Source organism: Mytilus galloprovincialis, chromosome 11 (assembly GCF_965363235.1).
Source record: "Mytilus galloprovincialis chromosome 11, xbMytGall1.hap1.1, whole genome shotgun sequence".
In the NCBI taxonomy this organism is placed as follows: domain Eukaryota; kingdom Metazoa; phylum Mollusca; class Bivalvia; order Mytilida; family Mytilidae; genus Mytilus; species Mytilus galloprovincialis.
In genome coordinates this window covers 12,697,338-12,721,757 of record NC_134848.1, presented here as the reverse complement: position 1 = coordinate 12,721,757, position 24,420 = coordinate 12,697,338, and the positions used below count along the sequence as shown (strand labels likewise).

At 32.3% G+C, this 24,420-nt stretch overlaps 1 protein-coding gene across 1 annotated transcript; it reads left to right on the top strand.

Moving 5' to 3' along the window:
• Nucleotides 1-536: 536 nt before the first annotated feature.
• On the top strand, nucleotides 537-11,909 carry LOC143051668 (uncharacterized). Its single transcript, XM_076224574.1, has 7 exons — nucleotides 537-851; nucleotides 2,027-2,119; nucleotides 6,517-7,275; nucleotides 8,102-8,146; nucleotides 8,603-8,697; nucleotides 10,151-10,232; nucleotides 11,612-11,909. Exons 1-7 carry the CDS (start codon nucleotides 647-649, stop codon nucleotides 11,824-11,826), a joined length of 1,494 nt encoding a protein of 497 aa, XP_076080689.1. The 5' UTR covers nucleotides 537-646; the 3' UTR covers nucleotides 11,827-11,909.
• The last annotated feature ends 12,511 nt before the right edge of the window (nucleotides 11,910-24,420 follow it).

Here is a 24,420-nt window from a genome sequence, read left to right as displayed (position 1 = left end):
AAAGAGGAATTTTTCGACTGATTTTTATCATTCAAACTGTTTTAATTTGAAAACGAGTTCATGGATCCCTATTTTTTAAAACGACATTTTGTTTTATTTTGCAGGGAGATTATGTGGACCAAATTTAATAAAATTAAAAATGCATAAATTTTTATGATACTTTTAAAATAAAGAAATTACATATTATTCAACAAAATACAATTTGTGTTTATCTTTTTAAACACAAAAGTTATGTCTTTCTTTCGAAAGAGAAAATACGGCCACAAATCCGAATTTTGAGCAAAAAGACAAAATTTCGATCTCAGTTAACTCGAAAAGTAGCACATAAAGGTATATGTTTTATTACATATTTGATTTAATCAGGCAAAAAAATAGCCTATATGGAAATTTTCATCAAACTTCAAATACGGGATCAAAACTGTATCGTATGCCCTTAAGTTAACAAATGAGGATTGTCCAAAGACTCTTAAGAAGTTAATACCTCTTAACACACTCGAAATAATTCATATATTGTTGAACAACGTGACAAAATATACTATTAAGTATTTATATAAACACGGAAGTAATATTCACTACTTCACACATTGGTACTTTGTTTAGTGTAACATTGGGAGGCAGATTGAAAAAAGTGACATCATCATTGGAAATGGGCGACCAAGTTGAACTTGTAAAAATTCTTCAGACTGGACATGTTCAGAGTAGTGAACATTTTCAAGAGAACGTATTAAATATTAAACTTGCTGAAATTCATACGGCCAGTAGGAGAAGAGATAAATTAATTGCAACCTTTATTGTAGTGCAGTTATTTTGTGTTTTACTAGCAGTAGCTGTCAATTTCGTATATTTGAATGGTAAGAATATTCTTAAACGTATTGGCTATTTCAGAAAACTTTCATTGAACTTTTTTATACCAGTATTAAAGTAATTTATATAGTTGTTAACTATTGCCTACGTGAAGATCTACGTAAAGATTCATAGGCATACACAAGAAAATAAAACATCAAACATTGGCATTAAACCGAACAGTCACTTTGTCATCGAAATTGTATGTTTTTGAAAAACTTTTAGTATTATTATTATAAATTCATATACTTTGACACTCAAGGTTATGAGAGAAGTAATATAAGAGATGGCTGTCCTATGTCAGCAACTGATTAAGTACTACATAATTTTTAAATTTCAAAACCGCTCATAGGTCTCTATTTGGGCACTAGCTGTCAAATTCATGTTTACAGATTTGACTCAAATTCTCGTATTTGATTTATTACAATGTAATATAAACAATAGACAGGGCATTCGCTCGATAAAATGTATCTTCGTTTCGTGTGTATTATAGTCTTGCCGTTTAATTAACTAACAATTTGACCACTAAAAAACTCCGATGGTCATAAAAACGATATAAGCAATATACAATTAAATATACATATATAACTAGAATTAGAACTTTTCTATGTCTGTTTGATTTCATTTAAGATATTAGAAATATATAATAATCATCGTTTTTATCTGTATAAGAATGATTTGTTTTGGATAGAATCAGTTAATTAAATGATTTTTTGTTTCATTTTCAATGTTGACATTGTTTTTTTTTTAAATAACTTAACATGTACAATTCATGCGTTATCCATCTCTATCTAAACAGGTTATATTGAGATTCACATAAATATGGATTAAATGAGGTCGAATTATTCATTTGTAAGTGAATATTTCATCATCAATATTTCTTAGCCTGTTTTGCCAAATTGAACCATACTGGCCGGTAATAGCGAATTATAATTTAAATATTTCAGTTTCATTAATGATTGAACAAAAATAATTGTTTTATATATCTTGAATCTAGTGACCCTTTAATACCAATTTTTCCATATACAATTATATATTTTCTTAACTGTAACAAATTCTAAAAATGTAAAGCAAATCAAACAAGTAAATTGTTGTTCGGTCATTTGTTGAATAACTTTCTATATTTTGCTTCTTCATTTGATATTTTCTTTAATTATCTATAATGTATAATAATCTATTCCAGATAAAATAGAAAACAGTGTGAGAATAGAAAAGCAGATACAAACATTGACAAGTAATACTTCGAAAATTACAAGTTTAGACAAACAATTATCATGTAAGTTAATATAAACTACAAGTTCAGACAAACCCCGCCACATCATTTATGTATGTGCCAGTCCAAGGTCAGGAGCCTGTAATTCAGTGGTTGTTGTTTGTTTACGTGTCACATTTATATATGTTTTTCGTTCATTCTTTTTTTATAAATAAGGCCGTTAGTTTTCTCCCTTGAATTGTTTTACATTGTCATATCGGGGCCCTTTAAAGCTGTCTATGCGGTATGGGCTTTCCTCATTGTTAAAGGCCGTACGGTGACATATAGTTGTTAATGTCTGTGTCATTTTGGTTTCTTGTGGACAGTTGTCTCATTGGCAATCATATCACATCTTTTTTTTTATAAACAAGGTCAAATATTATGTAAGTTAATATAAACTACAAGTTCAGACAATCAAGGTCAATTATCATGTAAATTCATATAAACTATAGGTCATACAAACAAGGTCATTTAGCATGGAAGCTAATATAAACTACAAGTTCAGACAAACAAAGTCAATTATCATGTAGATTAATATAAACTACAAGTTCTGATAAACAAGGGCATTTAGCATCTACACAGGCAAAATTTGATTACATCAATTTCACATAAATCTCACATGAAATTCACATGAAAAATTTCACGTGTGAATCACCTCATCCGAGCTTATACATGAAATTCGTTTGAAAATTTGATTTAAAATTTTTCATATTAGTGGGAGATATTATGGACATAATTGTGCAAATCGTGATACAAGCATGAAATTTGGTATAAAGGTTAACCAAATGATAAATTTTCAAGATGGCCACCACACATATTGGAAATGACGTCATTACAAATTAGCCATTATTTGTTAATCCTTTGAAAGGTGTGTTATATGTAAAATCCAATGTTAGATTTGATAAAAAGCAGATAACAGTTTATAAATTACGACTAGACGATACATTAATGAAACTTTGGATGACTTCCGGTTTCAAAATGCCGGCAAAAATGTCAAAAATTTCGATTTTTATACTTTCAAGCAATTTCACAAAGGATGTTAACCCTTGAAAGATGTGTTATAGGTATACTGCAATGTAAGTTATGCTAAAACGTTAACAACAGCTCCTTAGTACGACAAAACAACACATAAATGAAGAAAAATAGTATTTTCCGGTTCCAAATTGGAGGCAAATACGTAGAAAATATTTTAATAATTTTCATCAACTTAACAAGTAATAACACTCTTTCTTAAGTTAAAATGCCTAGTTTGGTTAGAAAGACAGGTTGTTCGTCTTATAATTATCTGACAGTTGCCTATACAACAACCCGTAAAAGGAAGGCCATAACAGTAGCATATGCGGTCACAAACACAGCTGGATATTTGTTTCCGCATTTCAAAAGTTCCTGACACGAGGATGCAACGGCAGTCAAAGAAGTCCATTTTGGTTTCCAACTGTCATTGATTCTTTCTTTCATCCAACCCCAGTGTTCATGACTTGGTACATTTACCTGTCGAATACATGAATCAGGCTGAACCCAAACAACTCCCTCTTTATTTACTTCTCTTTTGATGTGCTCTGGAAAAGAACCTCTTGTAGGCGAAATTGATTCACAATGCCGCTACTTCCTGGCAAACAATTCACATCGTGCCTCACTTCATGCTTAAGCCAAAAAAAAAAGTCCTTTACATCTGGAAAACCTTCCATTGTTAGCCAAGGTGACCTCTTCCCTTGCCCACGACAATTCCACAAAGTGTCATATCCACTGAATGCATGGACAAAAGGAAGGGCAGCTACACAAGGACCAAACGCATGTGATATGTCACGTACAGGAAGCCATCAAAAATCTTTATTCCTTCCATAACCTATCCACAATGTGTTCTAACTAGTTTTGCTATTGCTGCAATTCTTGATACTATTGCATCTGTGTCAGTACTACACCTCTCATAATCATGCCGAATAGGGACACACATTCGTGTATCTGCTTCTTCATGATTACAAGGGGTAGATAGGAATTATCCTTATTAAAATTGCAAAGAATATTTTCACCATGAGTAACATACACATTTTTATTAGTCTCTTAAGAAACTTGAAAAATATCGTTTCGTTGTCATCTTCACAGAGAAAACTACTCCAAACCATTGGTGTTCTACCAGAACCAACACCTTTCCATCTGGCACAAAAAAAATCTTGCCTTTGTCTTGTCACAGCCTTTAAATTATTCATTTAATAAACATCAAATACAATGTCTACTCTTGAATACTTATCGATGCAAGATTATATGTAAGGAAGTATGACATTATTTGCATAATCATCAACTATATTTGCCCAACTTTGTGACCTGGAATGAACCATTGCTGCCACACCGACGATAAATGCGTCCGAATTTGGATCAGCAAATCGCAGAATGTTTCAAGTAAACCCATTTGCAGCGATTTAATACCACTATTTCAAGAAACATCATGCGATAAAGACGGAGGAGCAGTTTGGTTTTTATGGATAAAGAAATATTCCAAGTAAAAGTGTCTACTGTGACAAGAAATGAAAAGTCTAGAAAAGTTTCCCAATCATTTTCAAGGTTTCTCTAGCTATGTTTTTGACAAAGACGTTTCCAGTGTCAATTTGCGGCCAAAATAGGAAGTTGTTATTTTTTATTCGGTTATAAAAAGCAGGTTCTCCCTCGTTTTGCATTTGGTTCAAAAGATCTTCGTATTGTTTGGACCAATATCTTGGAGTTTATTTGCATATCTTACCTGTTCAACAATTTCCTAAATGGAGTATTTTTGTAGAGTCTTCATTAGGTCGTTCATCTGTTAAAGAATGACCCAAACCACAAGATCTTCCAAATTCATTCTCTAGTATACTGACTCCATACATCCACTTGCTTAAATGGGATTTTCGGTTAATCCTAAAGCACCATTATCGCCCTTCACAATTTCATTATTCTGTTTTTGTGCCTGATCAATTGTGTTATAAGAAAGAAATTTGCTGGTCTTACGTACAGTGCAAGTGTCATTTTCAAATTCCATTGCCACCTTTGGGTGATGTTCGGGAAGGGAAGTCATATCTTGGAGATGGGTCGGTAGCGATCGAGAATTATTTACTTGATCAAGACCTAAATCAATACCCTATCATGCTTTATATGGACTGTTTGTAAAATACGAAATCTCACTCATGAAATGAGCATAATATTAAAATCAGAAGAAGTTCTTATTTTATAATTGAACGCCAGGTATGAAACTGTGGTCGAGATGACTCTATTTCTTAACACCAGTCTTGAAAATCATTGAACGTCACAGAGCCATGACATAATTATATATTCTGAGTTTAGCTTTCATAATCCGAAATTAACAGTTCAAGCAAAATACATGCAGTTATCTGATGCGCCTATCTAGTCCTAGGTACATTTGAACATACATAAAAAGAATCTGCCGTTCTTGGTGTTGCAATATTGGCTTTAGTAAGACAACATGCCCATCCCCTATCACTCAATATATTACCCCGAGTTTTATAACAAGTCATTTCAATGTGCAATCCACCAAACATGACGACAAACTTATCTTTTCCGTACAAATCAGGCCATTCCCAGTGAATATGCTTAGGCATTTCCAAAAGTGGCTGATCTGCAATTGATGTTTCTGATTCACCACATTTTCACCTTATCCATCGAATACCCGAGAATTGCCTGGTAGTGCATATATACAAATCACTCTTGATGTCTATAAATAGTTTGCACATGCGCAAAAGTGTGAAACACATGTGTATCATAACCTTGAAAAATGTTATTAAACCAATTCATAATATCATTAGAAATCCAAAAACACTAAATATATAGTAAATAGTTCAAATGATTTTGAAAGAATTTTGTAATATTTTCGCGCATGCGCAAATACTGGAAATGTCAAATATTCATTTTTAATAAATATATGATGTAAGGAAGGTAGCCGCCAAAACCTGATGATTGTTTTTTACCAAAAGAAAATTTTTCCAGAATAATCACTATTTTCAAACTGAATAAAATGGCTGTGGCCATCTTCAAAAAAATATTTTTTTTAATGGCCAGCAGCTATTTCTTAAAAAGTATATATTAATGATGCTTTGTGGTCATTTTCATGCTTGTATCACCATTTGCGCTGTTCCCTCGATTTTGCTTGCTAATATCTTCAACTATATGAATTTGACAAGACATCTACAACCAAAAAAATTGATATTTTTCATGATTTGCATTAAATTTCAAAATTTAGATATTATTTGAATTACTCTATTTTAAAAATTCATGTGATTTTGACATGAACATGATTTACGTGATTTTCAGGTGAAATTCGCATGAGTTTCACATGATATTCACGTGAAACTCACAAAAAAAACATCGTATAATTTGAAAATAATAAGTCTCACCATTTTCATAACATTCATATAATACATTTCTTTTTATTCAAGATAACAGTGATATGAAAGACCTAATTAAGGGTGATAAGGACTCCAGAGGAAACGAAGGCAATCCGGGTGTTGGTAGTAATCAAGGCAATACTGGTAAAAAAAAAGTGAAAGGTGAAAGAGGTGAGAATGGACTGAGAGGACCAATTGGCGCATCTGGCATTAAGGGCGAAAAAGGAAACATTGGTTTGATAGGAGCAAACGGTCAAATTGGAGATAAAGGTACAATTGGTGAAAAGGGACAAAGAGGGATAAATGGTCGAAAAGGAGAAAAAGGCATAAAAGGCGAAAGGGGACCAAATGGAGATAACGGAATAATTGGAGAAAAGGGATCAACAGGGATAAGAGGACAAATTGGAGATAAAGGCATAACAGGTGAAAAAGGACCAAAGGGGGATAAAGGAACAGTTGGTGAAAAGGGACTAACAGGAATTAGAGGACCATTGGGATATAAGGGCAAAAAAGGAACAGTTGGAGATAAAGGCCAAAATGGTGCAAAAGGTATAGACGCAGACAAAGGAACAGCTGGTGCTAAAGGTACAGAGGGTCAAAAAGGTTCTAAGGGCGAGATGGGATCACCTGGTATTATTGGTCCTTCAGGCAACAAAGGTGAAAATGGCGCAAACGGAGTCACTGGTGTTAAAGGTCTTATGGGAGAAAATGGACTACCTGGCTTAAAAGGGGAACATGGCGAAAACGGTATCAATGGAAACAGGGGAACTACAGGACAGAAAGGTGCTATTGGCGACAATGGACAAAAAGGTACAATTATACAAAAATCAATTAAGGCTTAGACCATTCAAATTGAAATATTTGTACTTAAGACAAAGTAAAGTATAAAGTGTATTGAAAATGATGAGAATAGTAGAAATCACTTTTGATATGAATTGGTCTATACTTTGAGACCTATGAATATCACGAGAACAGTTGATGATGGTTTTCGAATTAATAACAACTGTCATATTCCTGACTTGGTACAGGCATTTTCTGATATAAAAAAAAGATTGATTGAACCTGGTTTTATAGGCTAACCCTCTCATTTGAATGACAATCGCGTCAAATTTCATTATATTGACAACGATGTGTGGACAAAACAGACATAATAGGTAAAATTTTCATAATAGGGGTACAGTAGTCATCACAATGTGACAATCTCAATCAAATTAAAAACAAACAAACATTTAACAAAGAAGCAAATAAAAGCATATATCAAATAAGTGTATACTTTCCTTACCAGTTATCAAAGGTACCAGCCTTTAAATTTAATACGCCACACGCGTTTCCTCTACATGAGACTCATCTGTGACGCTCAGATCAAAACCAAACAAGTACAAAGTTGAAGGACATTGAAGACCCCAAAACGTTGTACTTAATACGTCAAAGGTTATCTATGCCTGGAATACGAAAATCCTTAGTATTATGAAAAAATCATACTTTTGATGCCTTGGCTTGTTGAAATATGTTGCATGTTTCGGACGTTGATTTCATCCATTTGAACCAGAATGAAGTTAATGGATTGCATATGTGAAAGACACTGTTTTATTCAATGTATGGTACGAATTCATCATTTAACATATCTGGATTGTAGGAGCAGGCGGAGAAAAGGGTGAAAAGGGAAAGTCTGGGGAACCAGGTATGTCATTGATAAATACAATGTTTAAGATCTTTAAACGCTTATATCAATACTTTGTTCGATGAGTGGTTCAGAATTAATCTTAATTAAAATGCATGCAAAGGAACAGACCCAAAACAGCACAATTCACTCATTTATCTTGAAGCATAAATAAAAGCAGTTACTGGTGCGTTATTTTATGTTACTCAATTGTAGGAGCAATCGGCGAAAAGATTTATTTAACATTTGCGATTTCGGGTCCTTTTATAGCTGGTTATGAGGTGTGGGCATTGCTCATTGTTGAAGGCCGTACGATGATCTATAGCTGTTAACTTCCGTGTAATTTGTTTCTTGCGGAGAGTTGTCTCGTTTGCAGTCATACCAGTATTTCCTTTTTATCACTTTCAGATGCATTAAATAGTTATTACTATGCGTGTATGCATCACAGTTTAATTACGAATATGTATGTTTTCACAGCTAAGAAAATGACCTGTGGATCTGGTTGGGGTCAGTTTATGGGAAGTTGTTATAACTTTCAACTGAATTCAAGAAAGACTTGGAATGATGCAAAAGTAAGTTTAATGAAACAAATATAAAAAAAAAAAACCATTGTTAAAATTTAAAATGTTTAATGTCTGCCTTTTTTAAAAGCCACCCATCCTCATGGGCAACATTTGATAGTGGATATGGTAAGGGTCGGTTGCTATTACTTTCAATTGTATTAGAAAAAGAAATAGAATGAAGCAAAATGAAGTTTGAATACAATAAAGAACAATACAAAATATATAGTCTCGTTTTTTAAAGGCATTAATCACTAGGGACAACATTGGAAATCTATTTTTTAACAGTTAAAAATAGATCTGATAGGATCGGTTGTTATAACTTTCAATTGAATTAAAAAAAACATGGAATGAAACAAAAATAAGTTTGAATGCAATATATATCAATATAAAATATGTAATCTCAATTTTTGTAAGACATTCATCTCTAAGAACAACATTTGAAATCTTATTGAAATGAATAATTAAAAAGCTAGCATTATTGTTTTGATATAAAGGTCGTCAAATTCATGTATTTGGTTTTGATGTTATATATATATGTTATATTTGTTATTCTCGTGGGATTTTGTCTATATGTGTTACATTTTAGTGTTATGTCGTTGTTCTCCTCTTATATTTAATGCGTTTCCCTCGGTTTTAGTTTGTTATCCCGATTTTGTTTTTTGTCCATGGATTTATGAGTTTTGAACAGCGGTATACTACTGTTGCCTTTCTTTATCTCTCATTCCATTATTCAAACCTTATCACTGAACTAGTATATATTTGTTTAGGGGCCAGCTGAAGGATGCCTCCGGGTGCGGAAATTTCTCGCTACATTGAAGACCTGGTGACCTTCTGCTGTTGTTTTTTTTTTCTACGGTCGGGTTGTTGTTTCTTTGACACATTTTGAAATTTCCCATTTCCATTCTCAATTTTATTTGATGGTTGCTTTAGAAACACCTGTCCCATAAATTATGAAATAAAGGATCTGAGAGACATAGTTATGTCTGTTTTGATATGTTGACTGACATCTATAAAGAAAAGACACAATTTTACTACCAACAAGATGATTCCAGCTTCCCAATTGTGACCTTTCTATTTCTACGTTGCACAATTACATCAGTTCCTGCCATTATGTTTATCAGTAAATGTGATTTTCTAGAGCTTGCGTTATACAAGGAAGCTATGAAACAATGGATTTGTTAGTTGGATAGTCTGTTTAATATCATCAATTTTATTTAACAAATAAACACCAATCAAACAAACAAACAACAACATGGATGACAGAGACTTGATTTTGATATACAGTTAAAAACTAATACACAACCTCATAGATTTCAGACAAACATGTCGAATCTCAACAAACTTCCATGTGTTTCTGAATGGTAGGCAATTTCCACTACAAATGTTCATGTTATTTTATTTTAAGTTATGTCAACATATAATCAGACTAATTTTTATATATGCTTTATCTTAATTGTTTAAGACAGACTGTCAGAGGAAAGGAGGATTCCTTGTAAAAATTGAGGATTTTGTTGAGAACTGGTTTTTGAAATCATTTGTCAATGGTAAGTTTATCACAAATTATCAATATCCTTCGAGGGGCCTCGGTAACCGAGTGGTCTAAGTAATTACTACTGTAATCACTAGCGAGTCAACACTAAAGTTGTGAGTCCGAACCCCGCTCGTGCTGGTGTACTCGACTCCAATCTTAATTGCAAATGTCGGTTTTTTTTCCCGGGCACTCCGACTTCCTATACCAATAACAGCCACGAAATATCCTAAATGCGGTGCTTAAAAGTTGTGTTAAAACACAAAACAATCAAAACTTCAAATCAAAAATCAATATCCTTCGTGCGAACAAAATCATAGAATGTTTGTTATCATTAAAATGATATTTGTCTTTTTATGTTAACTTTGTGTATAGTCATTATGTAAATTCTTCCCTCACATTTTATAATTGCTGACATCACTATGTATGTTAGCAGCGCCGTGTTAGCATGATTGCATAAGGACTATTTATTACTAAAGGAAACATCAACCTCCACGATATTAGCAATTTTGTATTTCTACAACACTGTAATTGTTGCTGTAACATTAACTAAAACTTCCCTAATATCATCTTATCCATCGGAAATTCGCATTTTATAGATAAATAACTTTGAAATAAGTTTTTTTCTTATAAATTTCAAAGTAAGATGTCGAAAACGTATCCCCTATGGAGTAGCTTTACGAGGGACCGTATTGACCCTAGAATACATTGAAGCTATAGATAATAGCTACACAAAATAACTAAACAAAATATCTCAAAATAGCTGACGAATAGAAATCCAGCAAGTTATATCCTAGTTGAACCTTCATGATGTCAAGCAATTTTGATTTTTTTTCTTTAATCGACAAATGCCACAGATTAAACCACTATATTTATTATTTGAATGTGTATCTCACCAACTAATATCTCTTTATAACAAATTTATTTTGGACGGAGGGTGTGGTTAATGATCTTCAGAAGAATACAAAACATACAACTGCATAAAAACGTACAATGTATCTAACAAACTAGACACATATCATACTAGTGACAATGTTAACATCATATATCTCAGGTTTCAACAACTAAATGTTCATCTCTTTATCGAACATCTCGATTTTGAACAGTAATATATATACCTTTTTATCGAAAATCTCGGGTTTTAACCGTTGAATATATATATATATGTTTTCATAGAACATCTCGGGTTTTAACAGTTACATGTATATCTCTTCATCGAACATTTGATTTTTAACAGTACAATTTATACATTCTTTCATCAAACATCACGGGTTTTAACAGTTAAATGTTATCCCTTGATCGAACATCTCGGGTTTTAACAGTTGAATGTAGATCCCTGCATAGCACATGTTATCGTGGGCATGGTATTTTTAATTTTGATTAATTGCATTTTAGGCGGAAGTGTATGGATTGGAGCACATGATTCAACGCGAGAATCTCGTTTTACATGGGTGTCTGACAATACGCCGGTTACATTTACTGATTGGATGACTAACCAGCCGGATAATTGGAGAAATGGTGAAGACTGTGTTCATTTTCATAGTTCGAAAAGTAAATGGAATGACGTCGGATGTTTGAACAAAATGGGATACATTTGTGAAAAACATTGAATGCAAAAACAATGTGATGCTATAGACAGAAATTAGTTAAATTTATAGAAAGTTGTTCATTATGTATATACCTCATGATACTACTGTATTTTCCATCGTTTTTTCTCCTCTTCAAAACGAAATACTTATCACTGATCAGTAAAATTTGAGATCAGATATAATTCAAATTCAAATGTTCCAAACAAAAACATGAGATATCCCCCTTCTTGTCCTTTTCCTTCACCTTCTCCTCCTCATCGTCGTTTAAGTATAGGGTTTCTAGGAAGTCATGTAGAGAAGACATATTTAAAACAGTAATCATGCTGCATAAATCAATCTCAAGTGTACTGCTGCTCTATTTTATATGCGCATTGTGTATTATGGGGACATCACAGTAAGAGAGTTACAAACGAAATACAATTAGACTTCAGTTTTGCTGTTAGATTTGTTTAACTTTAGTAATTTGCGGGCCCTATACAGCTTGCTGCTTGGTTTGAGCCAGTTGAGTTACACACTTTTACAAGGATGGAGTGTTATCTCATTGACACTCATATCCCATCTTCTTATTTCTATATACAATTTAACACTTGTTGATTAGAATTCACAGTCAGTCAGGGTACAAACAGAAAACTGAAGTTTAGGTCATAATTATAAGCCAAATTTCATTCCCCCCAGCAAATGTAAATTGATTTTATATTTTTTTCTTGTTTTGTACTGTTTCACCTCTGTCTCAAGTAAAGGAAAGGGTTTGGTTACAGGAAACATTTTAAACCCTGCATTCCTGAAGTGCTTGTCCCAAGTTTTTTGGTTCATGTCAAGGACTGTTAAAGCCGACTTTTAGGTATTGTTTTTTTCGAATTATTGAAGGCTGGTTTTTTGTGTATAATTACTTACATCCAATCCGATGGAACTTTGGTGGATAGGTGTCTTATTGCCAATCTAATTTATTTTTATATTGTAGTATGCTATACAATATATCGAACAGACCAGGTCCCTTATTTCTAATTAATGTGTTACATTGAAACCTGTTTAAACCAAACCTTTTCGGAACTTAAGATTGCGTTCGGTTTTGGCCGATACACGGTTTTATCAGGTTCACAACGCATACAATTTAATATAAGGGTGCTTTAAAACATGTTTGGTTTATACAGGTTGTCGGCTTATGCAGGATTCGGTTTAGCCAGGTTTCACTGTATTAAATTGTTTTCACTAAATTCATTGGTTCGGTAATAAGTTTCTCTTTCTTGTATTTTAAAAACAAAACATGGGGTAATCTACATCGAATTTATCTATTTTTCATCACGATAATAATAGTTCATATAATTTTAAATTTCAAATAGTTCTCATATTTAGTAAGTAGAACATTGATCCACCCGACACATATACAATACATTGGTTTCGGTGTTTATAAAAAAGTTTGTTGTGAAAGCCTTCAAAACTAACAAGCATTCTTAGATATCATTGGAAAAAAGTGACTGCCTTCTCAGAAATATGTGTCTCTGACCTTACACAAAAAGGGTGGGAAAAAAGTTAACAGATAATCATGACACACTAACTTGTCTTTATCCTACATACAGCAAACATCAGAGTCAAACATACATTTTAACTGAATGAAATCTGCCAAAAAGTCAATGTTTACTAAAAAAAAGTAAAATCACAACATTACTGAACCCCTAATCAATTGGCAACATCAAACACATTAACCGAATGGATAACAATGTCATATTCCTGAATTGGTACAGGCATTGTCTTATGCCGAAAATGATGGATTGAACTTGGTTTTATAGCTTGTTAAACCTTTCACTTGTATGAAAGTCGCAAAAAATCCATTATATTAAACAAAACAAACAGACAGACATTATATGTAAAAATGTCAAAAATAGCGGTACAGCAGTCAACATTGTGTTATAATCTTAATCAGAAGGGGAATATAACCAACGACCTATGGGAGTAACACTAGAAGTCCTAGTAGTTGTTAACAATTGGGTCCGAAGAGTTGATGCGTACAAGGGTCGAAATTATTATATTTGTTTGGCAGGATATTGCTTTTATTAATAAAGTGTATGCCATTATATAATACCATACTCAAATCGAAACAAATTTTGTAGATACAAATATAGCAATCAGCTTAATTTTGAAAGAGAGGAGATTCAGATGATTTATTACCAATAATGCAGAGGGAAAAAATCTAAATTTGAAATATTTGCCTGATAGAATCGGATTAAATTGTAATTAGTCGTTGTATATTGAACTAAAAAGCAATCACATATTGAAGACTCATTATTGATGTGCAAACTTTGCTAAACATATCAATGCAGTATACACCTTTAATTGGAGTTACTATTTATCAATATCATCATGAAATTATCTATTAACATATAAGACATATAATTGTAGGTTCACTTTGAAAATACACTTCAACTACTTTCAACTATCTCCTGAATCGTTTTTTTTTTTAACTTTATAAAGTAGATACTTTACAATTTGCACGTTGATGGGAAATATCAAAGTCTGATTAAAACAGGGGTAATTACTGTATGATTTGTAACACGTGTATGTTATTATATTAAACGTTTTAAATTTCAGAAGTTATGATAAATCTAAGGTTTTAACTCACTATTTCAAATTTGACCCTTGTTTATTCTTGTATATCCCGTCTGGTCAGATAGTGTTTCACTCGTTTACACATCTTTGTTGTTCATAAGTTGTGTATAAGCGTTCCTTATTAAGAGAAATCCAAAATATGCAAACCTAACATATTTAAACAGTTATAATTAAAAAATAATTCATGGGGGCTTGAAGATATCGTGATTTTACCACGGGTTGGCCCTTTATGCAAAATATTTTAGCCTGACCGAAAGCGATGGGTAAAATATCGGCATAAAGGGACAACCCGTGGTAAAATCTAGATATGTTCAAGCCCCCATGAACTATTTCGATTCTAATAGGACAAATTCGGCATTTTATTTGGATCGAACCGCTCTAGTTGAAGGCATTATTTGCCGTTCCCATAAATAAACGCACGATTAATTTGACATAAGAGAACGGAGCAAACTGAATATAAAGTGACATGCTTAAACTATTTAAAATAACACAATTAGATAGGTTTGGGTGGATTTAAATGATAATTTTACTTAAATGTGTTATATGTTTACATAAATGGCTTATATAACACATTATAGCATTGTTTGTTTACATTTCCTTGTTGTGATGGTTTTCGGTTTCACAGGCGTGTAGTTTCCCGTAAAATTCTTATATTCTGACGTCGGGTAGCTCATTCATAAACAAAAATATGACGTGGGAGTACGAAGGGAACACCCCAAACAATATATTTATATTCTACCACGGGGGTGTACTCAAAGCATTTGAAGGACGTCATGTTAGAATGTAAGCTTACTTCGAAGTGAAATATTGTTGATTGGTTATTTTTGTTGGTACTTATTTTTAAGCATTTCGAATTGATAGTTGTGAAGCTATTTGGTTTCATGATTTACAATGCTCTTCAACTTTTTACTTGTTTGGCTTAATAAATATTTTGATATGAACGTCACCGATGAGTCTTATGTAGACGAAACGCGCGTCTGGCGTACTAAATTATAATCCTGGTACCTTTGATAACAATTTACAAAGAGTTTGTTTTCTGATGCATTGAACATTCTAATTTAGGTTTCCCTAATATAAAAAAAATCATAAAATCATTCAAAATTGGTTTCCCTTCCATTATTATACCGGTAGAAATCACAATTAAGCAAATTCGAAAAGTCTCTCAATTAACGATTATTTCATGTATTAGCCACATTGAAAACATTTTGAACTTTCAGTCACTATCACTCGAAACGCTCTTGTACAAATGCGAAATGCCAATTTCAATGTTCATGGCACGTGCTCTGAAATAATCAACATTCAGTGAGGTCAAAACAATTATGTGTTATTCGATTAGCATTTCACTTATCAACTACTAGTAAATGTCTGACGAAATGTCATAAATTTATTGCAGAATCTTGTTTTACGTTTATTTAGTATTGTGAACACTCAACTAGTGGACATTTTTATTTAGGGCCAGCTGAGGCCCACTTTCAGTTGTGAGGACCAATTGGTGACTTTGGCTGTTTTCTGCTCGTTGTTCAGGTTGTTGTCTCTTTGACATATTCCCCATTTCCATTCTCAATTTTATGTTGAAAATAATATACTCTCGAGAACTAGTTGGTGTATATCATTCGTTTTGATATGACCGCGTGGCATGAGGTTTCTTCTATTTGGAGTATAACGGATCATAACCTCTAAGTTTGTTGGTGTCTCAAAGTCAGAAGAACATGTCTTATAAGGGTAAATTGATATGTATATTGAAAACAATGCTGTAATGTTAATCGAAATCTTGAATTTTTGGAATTATAAAATCCATTTAAAATCAATGTTGGAGTGTGGGATTCTTATTTCACTGAAAAACAGGTCAAGGTAAAATCTAATAATATCATTCCGATTACTAAACATCTTGAACATTGATTAAATATTATATCTTTTATAAGAGACACTTGTATCGTAAAACTAAACATGTACATTGTGAATAGCACGTACTCTATTATCAAATAAATACAAGTATTCATTGTTGACAGTCATTTTCTCTTTCTCGCTTGAAAAACTTTCGTTAGATTTATTTCCATTTGTTCTTTTTGTTTATATTATAGAATCATGTTGAGTATAAGTTTTAGTTTGTCTTCGTTAGTAATAAAAGACAAATAGATCATACCTTGTTCTGTTATACATACTATATTTGCCCACAAAATTCAACTATTTACACGGGATATTCAAAAATAAACTAATCGAACTAGCAGAATACTTTCCAAAACAAAAAATAAACAATGTTCATTCTTTCATGTGTTATGTTGAGGATATTTTGTATGTTCGTTTACACCACCATTTGCGGAAATTGTTTTGTAAGAATCAGTTTGGACCATAATATTGTGGTCAACATTTAAGAATGTGTTGTTGTGGTCCACAACAATAAGCGAGATCAATCTTTTGTTATATTTTTCTTTCCATGTTGATACTTTTTTCGTGTCAATAGTTATTAAAGGTACCAGGATTATAATTAAGTACGCCAGACGCGCGTTTCGTCTACATTAAGACTCATCAGTGACGCTCATATCAATATATTTATAAAACCAAACAAGTACGAAGTTGAAGAGCATTGAGGATCCAAAATTACAAAAAGTTGTGCAAAATACGGCTAAGGTAATCTATGCCTGGGATAAGAAAATCCTTAGTTTTTCGAAAAATTCAAAGTTTTGTAAATAGGAAATTTATAAAAATTACCACATTAATGATATTCATGTCAACACCGAAGTGTTGACTACTGGGCATCTGATACCCTCATGAACAAAACGTCCGAAAGCAGTGGCATCGACCCTGTAGTGTAAATAGTTATCAAAGGTACCAGGATTATAATTTAGTACGCCAGACGCGCGTTTCGTCAACATTAAGACTCATCAGTGACGCTCACTACATGTTTTCATGTAACACATGACCAACACATCCCCATTCATTGATTTAACGATAGACATCTTTTGGTTATCATTTCATTATGAATTCATAGCCAGTTACATCTACAGACTATTTGAATTTGAGCAATTGAAAACATGCAATGTTATGCGACTGTCATAAAAGTGAAAGGTTTTGCTAGCTATAAAACTAGGTTTAATCCACCATTTTATACCATAAAAAATGCCTGTATCAAGTCAGGATTTTGACGGTTGTTATTCATTCAGTTGAAGTATTTGAGCTTTTCATTTTGACATTTGCTTAGGGACTTTCCTTATATCATTTTGCACGAACTTTTTGTTCATTTTTTTTAGTAGTTTGGTACAAACTCTACCTTTTCTCATAAGAGGTGTCTCTTGAGTCATCAAATGTATATTAGCCCAAAATTAAAATACCTAAATATATATTAACGTTGTATTCAGTATATGTTGCTTTGATATAGAAAATGTATAACACTCAATGATATTAAACAGTCCAGAAAAGTAAATATATATAAACCGGTATTTTTTTTTTATTATTAAGTGTGAATTAAACAAATGATAATCTACTGTCACATAATTAACAGAATTTGGTAACTATTATGTGAACCTTCAACTTTATCACAAATATAATAAAATGTCTTTGAACATAAATTATCGTTCCATTTTTATTCTACATCAGAATTCAGACATGCGCAGTCTTCCTTGTTATGAGAGTTGTTTGGTTCACCAGGATACCAGTCAGTATATGTAAGTGATGTATTGTCAACTTCTCGTACAAAATCGTGTGCTCCAATCCAAACGTCACCTGCAGACTTATCTTAAAACAAACAGAACTGTCGTAATACAAATATGAGAACCAAGTATGAAAATAGAAGAAAAGATGAAATAATTTAGTTTATATAACTTCGTTTTATTTTGCGTTTTTAACGTTTGTAATTTGAGCGCTACTAAAAAAAAAACTTAACGCATGTCTGACGTACACATTTATGAGGAGTTGTTTCATATGTTGCACCTTCGTTTTGTAAATTATCGTTTTTTCTTTAAAAAATATTCTCCGTTAGCTCATATTAATTATCATCATATATATCGAACATTAGAATATTGATTTACCTTAATCATGTTAATTCGGTTTTATCATTGAAACTTACACATCAATCCCCTAAACCGCGAGTTAACATCATAGTTAAGCCACTGTTTTAAAATATGTTGAGATTATGGAAAAAAATATGCCATTTTTCTGAAAGTTCTTATCCCTGGATAGAAAAGGGTCACATTTTGTTTTGTCAGCTTCAAAATTAAAAGTGTATAAATCAGAGATTAACTTTGTAGTAATTATGAAAAGTGTATAAAGTATTTACTCACTAAACATATGTAAACCCAGTGCATGTTTGTGCCTGTCCCAATTCAGGCGCCGCTGGTCTTCATTAGTCTTTCATCATATCAAACTTTAGTTCAATTATATGTTGGGATCTTTTGTATGACGTCAATTTTCAACACATTTTTGTTTAGGATCCCGGTGGGTGTTGGGTTTCTCGCTGTGTTGAATATCCGTTGGTGGTCTTCAGCTATTTACTAGTCTGTGGTCGGGTTGTTGTGTCTTTGACACATTTCCCAACTCTCAATTGATATTTTACTATAGAAAAAAGTACTTACCGGATTTTATATATGATTTACAAGAAATCCTCCCATGTTATGGCAATAAATCTATAAAATATATTTTTTTTAAATTTCGTTTATAGGCAGGAAAAAAGGTAACGACGTATGGCATTTATGATAACAACTACATAAAAAGTTATCGGACTAAATTAGCAAACATATTTTTGTTCTTTTTTTTTTTTAAATTAACAACAACTAATATTTTATCATTATATTTTGATTTTATTTTGGTATATCTTTAGGACGTGCAAACAAAATAATATCCAATATAAATACAAAAGAAAGGACAGATGAAACTTACACGTATTTTGAACGAAAAAAAGTAATAAACAAAAATACCGATTGACCTTCGGAATAAATTAAAAACGAAAAGTTCCGATTCAAATGGCCAAATCGAGAGCTCAAAAATTAAACAAATTGATAACAATTGACTTGGTACAGGAAATGTATGAATGGGCGAGTGGGCGAAGTAAGCGAGGAAAGGCATCGAAATCTGAAAATCTTACATTTTGCTTCCCATTTCTAACAAATCATGCACATGTATTTAGGTCGCGTGTCTTGCGTTCTCGTCTAATCTTCACACTTTTATCAGTAAGTTTGCTTATGTTTGAATATGTATACCTTTGCTTCATTCCATGTCTTCTTTGATTGGAATTGAAAGAAGTAACAACTATTCATCAACTGTTCCCATTCAGATCCACAGCTAGGTGTTATAGCTACATGTAATAAAAAAAATCACACATTTTTATTTACGCATTTCGTTGTTTCTTCTTCGTGTAAATTAGAATATTATGGCTTGGGTTTTTATATACTTAATTTATCTTTGATTAGAAACAAGTTTACAATACAAAAGTGTAAAAATGTGAAACATAAGTTGGTCAGAGAAGAGTATACTATTCAATGCATATAAACTAATATCATTAATATGTGCTATTTAGGTAAACGGATGTTAATGATCAGATATGTTGTAAAGTTCAGAAATCTGAAGAGTAGAAATATGATGAATGTCTGTTGAAAGTATGGACAATGTGTCCGACATACATCCCATGTTTAGCTTTAACATTGGCATAAACGTGGAATGTTTGGCTAATCATAAAACCAGATTCAATCCACTATTTGTTCTTAAAATGTCCTGTACCAAGTCAGGACTATGGCAGTTGTTATCTAATAGTTTGTTTCTATATATGTTTGTTGCATGGCGTTTGATTTTGTTGCCCTCCTGTGTTTCTGTTGTTCTGTTGTTTTCCTTTTATAATGGATGTGTTTCCCTTTTATAGTGGATGTGTTTCCCTTTTATAGTGGATGTGTTTCCCTTTTATAGTGGATGTGTTTCCCTCGATTACAGTTTGTAACCAATATTTGTTTTTTTTCTAATCGGTTTATGACGTTTTAAGAGCGGTATTCTACTGTTGCCTTTATTTATCGGGTCGAGATGGTAAACAAATTAATGGTCACCCGAACCTGTTTAAAATATGATATCAATATTTCTCTACTGGATGTCCGTTTGTTTAAATTTGTTTCTAAAATAAACTCTGAAAAGTTACTGATGTATTATTGACTCGCATTTATTCATTCTGTTTTTAGTTTGAAACGTTACTGGAGTTTGCCTGTGCATGTGTTAAGCATGTGAAGTTAGAAAAAACGTAATGTTGTAAAATAGTATAAACGAAACATTGAAGCCACCATAAAGATTGTTTTCGTAGACTTCTAAGGCATAAAAAATACTTCGTATAAGGGAAATGTTGATACCAATATCTTTTAAATCTTAACAAAACGAGCCCAAACAGACATAGAAAACGTCATTACACCTTAAAACGTGTTTTGTCTACTAATATTTATTCATACTAATGTATATGTCTATGTTTTAAACGGATCATATTACAATCGGCCGTCGACGGACGTCATGTCGATGTTCAACTAGATGGCTCCTAGTCTAGGATACGTAAGAAATTATGTGATCTGGTAACGATTTCCTTTGTTCAATTGATCTCTTTGTAATTGGAAAACACGATTTACAAAGTTGCAAATTAAATACACGAATTTTAGAGCGAATACATTAGTCTTTAAATCATTTCCCGGTTCATGTTCGTGGAAAACGAAAAATTGATATAATTTTTTTTAAATTAAAAAAAATAGAAACCATGGATTGTGAAATTTAACATATAGCTTGCATATTTCTTTGACTAAAGTACCTGATTCTCCAGGGCTTCCCTTTTCACCCTTTTGTCCTCGTTCTCCTGCAAATAATAGAGTTATAAACTTGTAGGCTGTTCAGAAATTAAAGTTTCTACTCCTTTAATCAAAGTTGAAATCATAAAGATTTCTGTAAAATATAATTTATATCTTAAAAGAGACGAATTCGTTTGACATATAACATATACATATAAATAAGATGGTGTATAATTACCAATAAGACAACTCTCTGCCATACACCAAAATGACACAGAAATTAGATCCATAGATTATCGCTCGGCAATTAGCAAAGAACACGATCAATAAAACCCATATCGCCTAGTCAGTTTTAAAAAACACCGACATTTCAAACTTAAACAAATAAGCGAGAAAACAAACAGCCGAATGTATGTGTAACATAAGGAACTAAAACCAAATATGATATACATACTTATACATGTTATAATATGAAGTTCATAATTTGCAATAAATAGTTTATTGATCTTTTAATAATGAACTAAACCATTGTATGTACATTTTCACATTCTTTATATACTGACTACACAGCTACTTTTGCATAGGTACTATTTATGTACTATTTATGTAACACAAATCTGTAGTACTGAAAATCTACTTTTAATATTCAGTACTATTGTGTTACTTACGAATTATTGTAATATTTAAGTACCTGTATTTTACAGTACTTGATTTGTACTTGAAATTCATGTACTACAGATTATTGGTTGCACGGTTACATTTTCAGCATTGTGAACGTTTGTCTTTTTCAAATCTTATGAAGTTATGATGTTAAAACACGGAATACTGTGATCATTGTTGGTATCATTTTTGTACCAATATTTTGAGTACAAATCAAGTACTGGAAAATACACCTAGCTAAATATTACAATAATTTTAAAGTAAAGAAATAGTACTAAATAGTACAAGTAAATTTCCAGTACTACATATTTTAAGTACAGAAATAGTACCTATTTGCAAAAGTAACTGTGTAGGATATTCACAGAATCTCATTCATTTATATAGCCCTGACATACAATGATACATTTTTGGTAAAAGTTCATAAATTCACATCTTACCATATAATTGACCGTACCTAACCTCTCAATATAAATGTTCATATATTATCCTGTGTGAGAATACATTTTGTATTACAGTAAAACCTGTTTAAACTGAACCTTTACGGGACGTAAGGTTGTGTTCGGTTTTGGTCGATGTTCGGTTTTATCAGGTTCACAACGCATACAATTTGATATGACAGTGCTTAATTACTTTTGGTTTATACAGGTTTTCAGTTTATGTAGGATTCGGTTTAGTCAGGTTTCACTGTATCTTAATTTGGATCAGTCTATCTCAGTATGTATCGCTATGACCCACGTGGAGTTCAAATTGGAAATTAAGTACGTGGAATGTGAATACTTAAAGATATCTAATTGTCTCATTAAAGTAAGTATCAAACCGCGACGATGAATTTACTATAGGTGATGGTACAAGTAGATAATGCAGAAACGTAGGATTTTAATCCATTGTTTGAATGTTTCTATTGAAAGTCTAAAGATAAAATACAATACAATATCCATATTGCTTATTATTGTATACATGCAATTTATTTGAAGGCTAGTGGATAGAAGTTTCTGTGCAACCTAAAAAATCTTAGCAAATTTGTGCAATTTAAAAAGAGTTATAAACGATGAAGGATTATCTCTCAATAAACTTTCTCTCTCGTGTGTTAAATATCAAGGTCTCCAATTTTATATACAATTCACTGTTTTAATAAGTAAACATATTAATGTAGTTTTACTGTATACAGTGAAACCTGTTTAAACCGTACCTTTAAGGGACGTAAGCTTTTGTTCGGTTTTGGTCGATGTTCGGTTTTATCAGGTTCACAACGCATACCATTTCACATGACGGTGCTTAAGAACATGTTTGATTTATACAGGTTTTCCGTTTATGCAGAATTCGGTTTAGTTGGGTTATATTTGGCAAAACTTTTAGGAGTTTTGGTCCTCAATGCTCTTCAACTTCGTACTTTATTTGGCCTTTTTAACTTTTTTTGGATTCGAGCGTCACTGATGAGTCTTTTGTAGACGGAACGCGCGTCTGGCATATACTTAATTTAGTCCTGGTATCTATGATGAGTTTATTCACTGTAGTTATTGCGACAACATATGTACTTTTGCAATATTGTATAATATCTCAGTTCTTTGTTCATTTGTATCTACAGTGAACTTATCTTATTTTGATATTGTAAACCAAATAATTTTTGCGAGAGATTTAATTTAGCGACTTTCGCGAATAAAAAAATATCGCAAATCTAAATCCGCGAAATGGTCTAGAACGAGTAAAACGCGAAATAAAGTATCCGCTTAAATAAGTTGGTTTATAATAGTCTCACCTGTTTGACCTTTGACGCCAAACGAACCCTTGTTTCCTGTTGAGCCTTTTTCTCCTTTTATACCCTTTTTGCCTTGTTCACCGTTTAAGCCTTGTAGTCCATTTTCTCCTTGATCACCTACTGGTCCTTTTTCACCAGTTAATCCTCTGCTTCCTTGTGGACCAGATAGACCAGTCAGGCCAATACCGCCCATGCGACCCTTTTCCAAATTATATATATGTAAATAGCTCTTTAATATCAGTATTTCCTTCAAGAAGTGAAAGGAATCTATCATTTACAAAAAGTAGCTTAGATGAAGAAACATTTTTAATTCATTTTTTTTAAATCGAAAACTTCTACCCTTTTCAAATTTCAACTCCGGTCTTAAGGTTCATGTTGCTCTGTTTATACATTATATGCTGTAATTTGTTAACTGTTATTTAGTCACATATTTTGAGTAAGGTAGTGTCTGTTTGGGTGTGAGATAAGTCGCCCCGAAGACAACACGGTCCATCTCCGAAAAAAAACCTTGACTGTCGCAAATGGCAACTGAGACTAAGTATAACATTATACGTTTGACAAAATCAATATGAAGTCTTTAATTATTTTTTGGTGGCGTTTTTTTAGTACATAAATGACGAAAACTCGGACCGTCTTTGAAGAGACGTCTGTATAACCAAATGAGTGTTGTTCCCAAGTGTTTTTATTTCTGTTAGTTAAAACTTTATACGAAAATAAAGATTGTAATTTCTTGATCATGATCGACTGATTTACTTTGACCTATGGTGTTCCTGCTTTATTAGTATTTTCCTCATTTTATCATATTATGATTAGTTTGGTATTTGAAAGATGTGATAAATTATTTTGCTAATCAGT

Excerpts from the sequence above, each read along its gene's own strand:
- LOC143051668 (XM_076224574.1), top strand. The coding sequence starts at position 647 with ATGGGCGACCAAGTTGAACTTGTAAAAATTCTTCAGACTGGACATGTT. Across the intron at positions 8,147-8,602 it reads GGGAAAGTCTGGGGAACCAG|CTAAGAAAATGACCTGTGGA; the intron begins GTATGTCATTGA and ends ATGTTTTCACAG. Across the intron at positions 10,233-11,611 it reads TTTGAAATCATTTGTCAATG|GCGGAAGTGTATGGATTGGA; the intron begins GTAAGTTTATCA and ends ATTGCATTTTAG.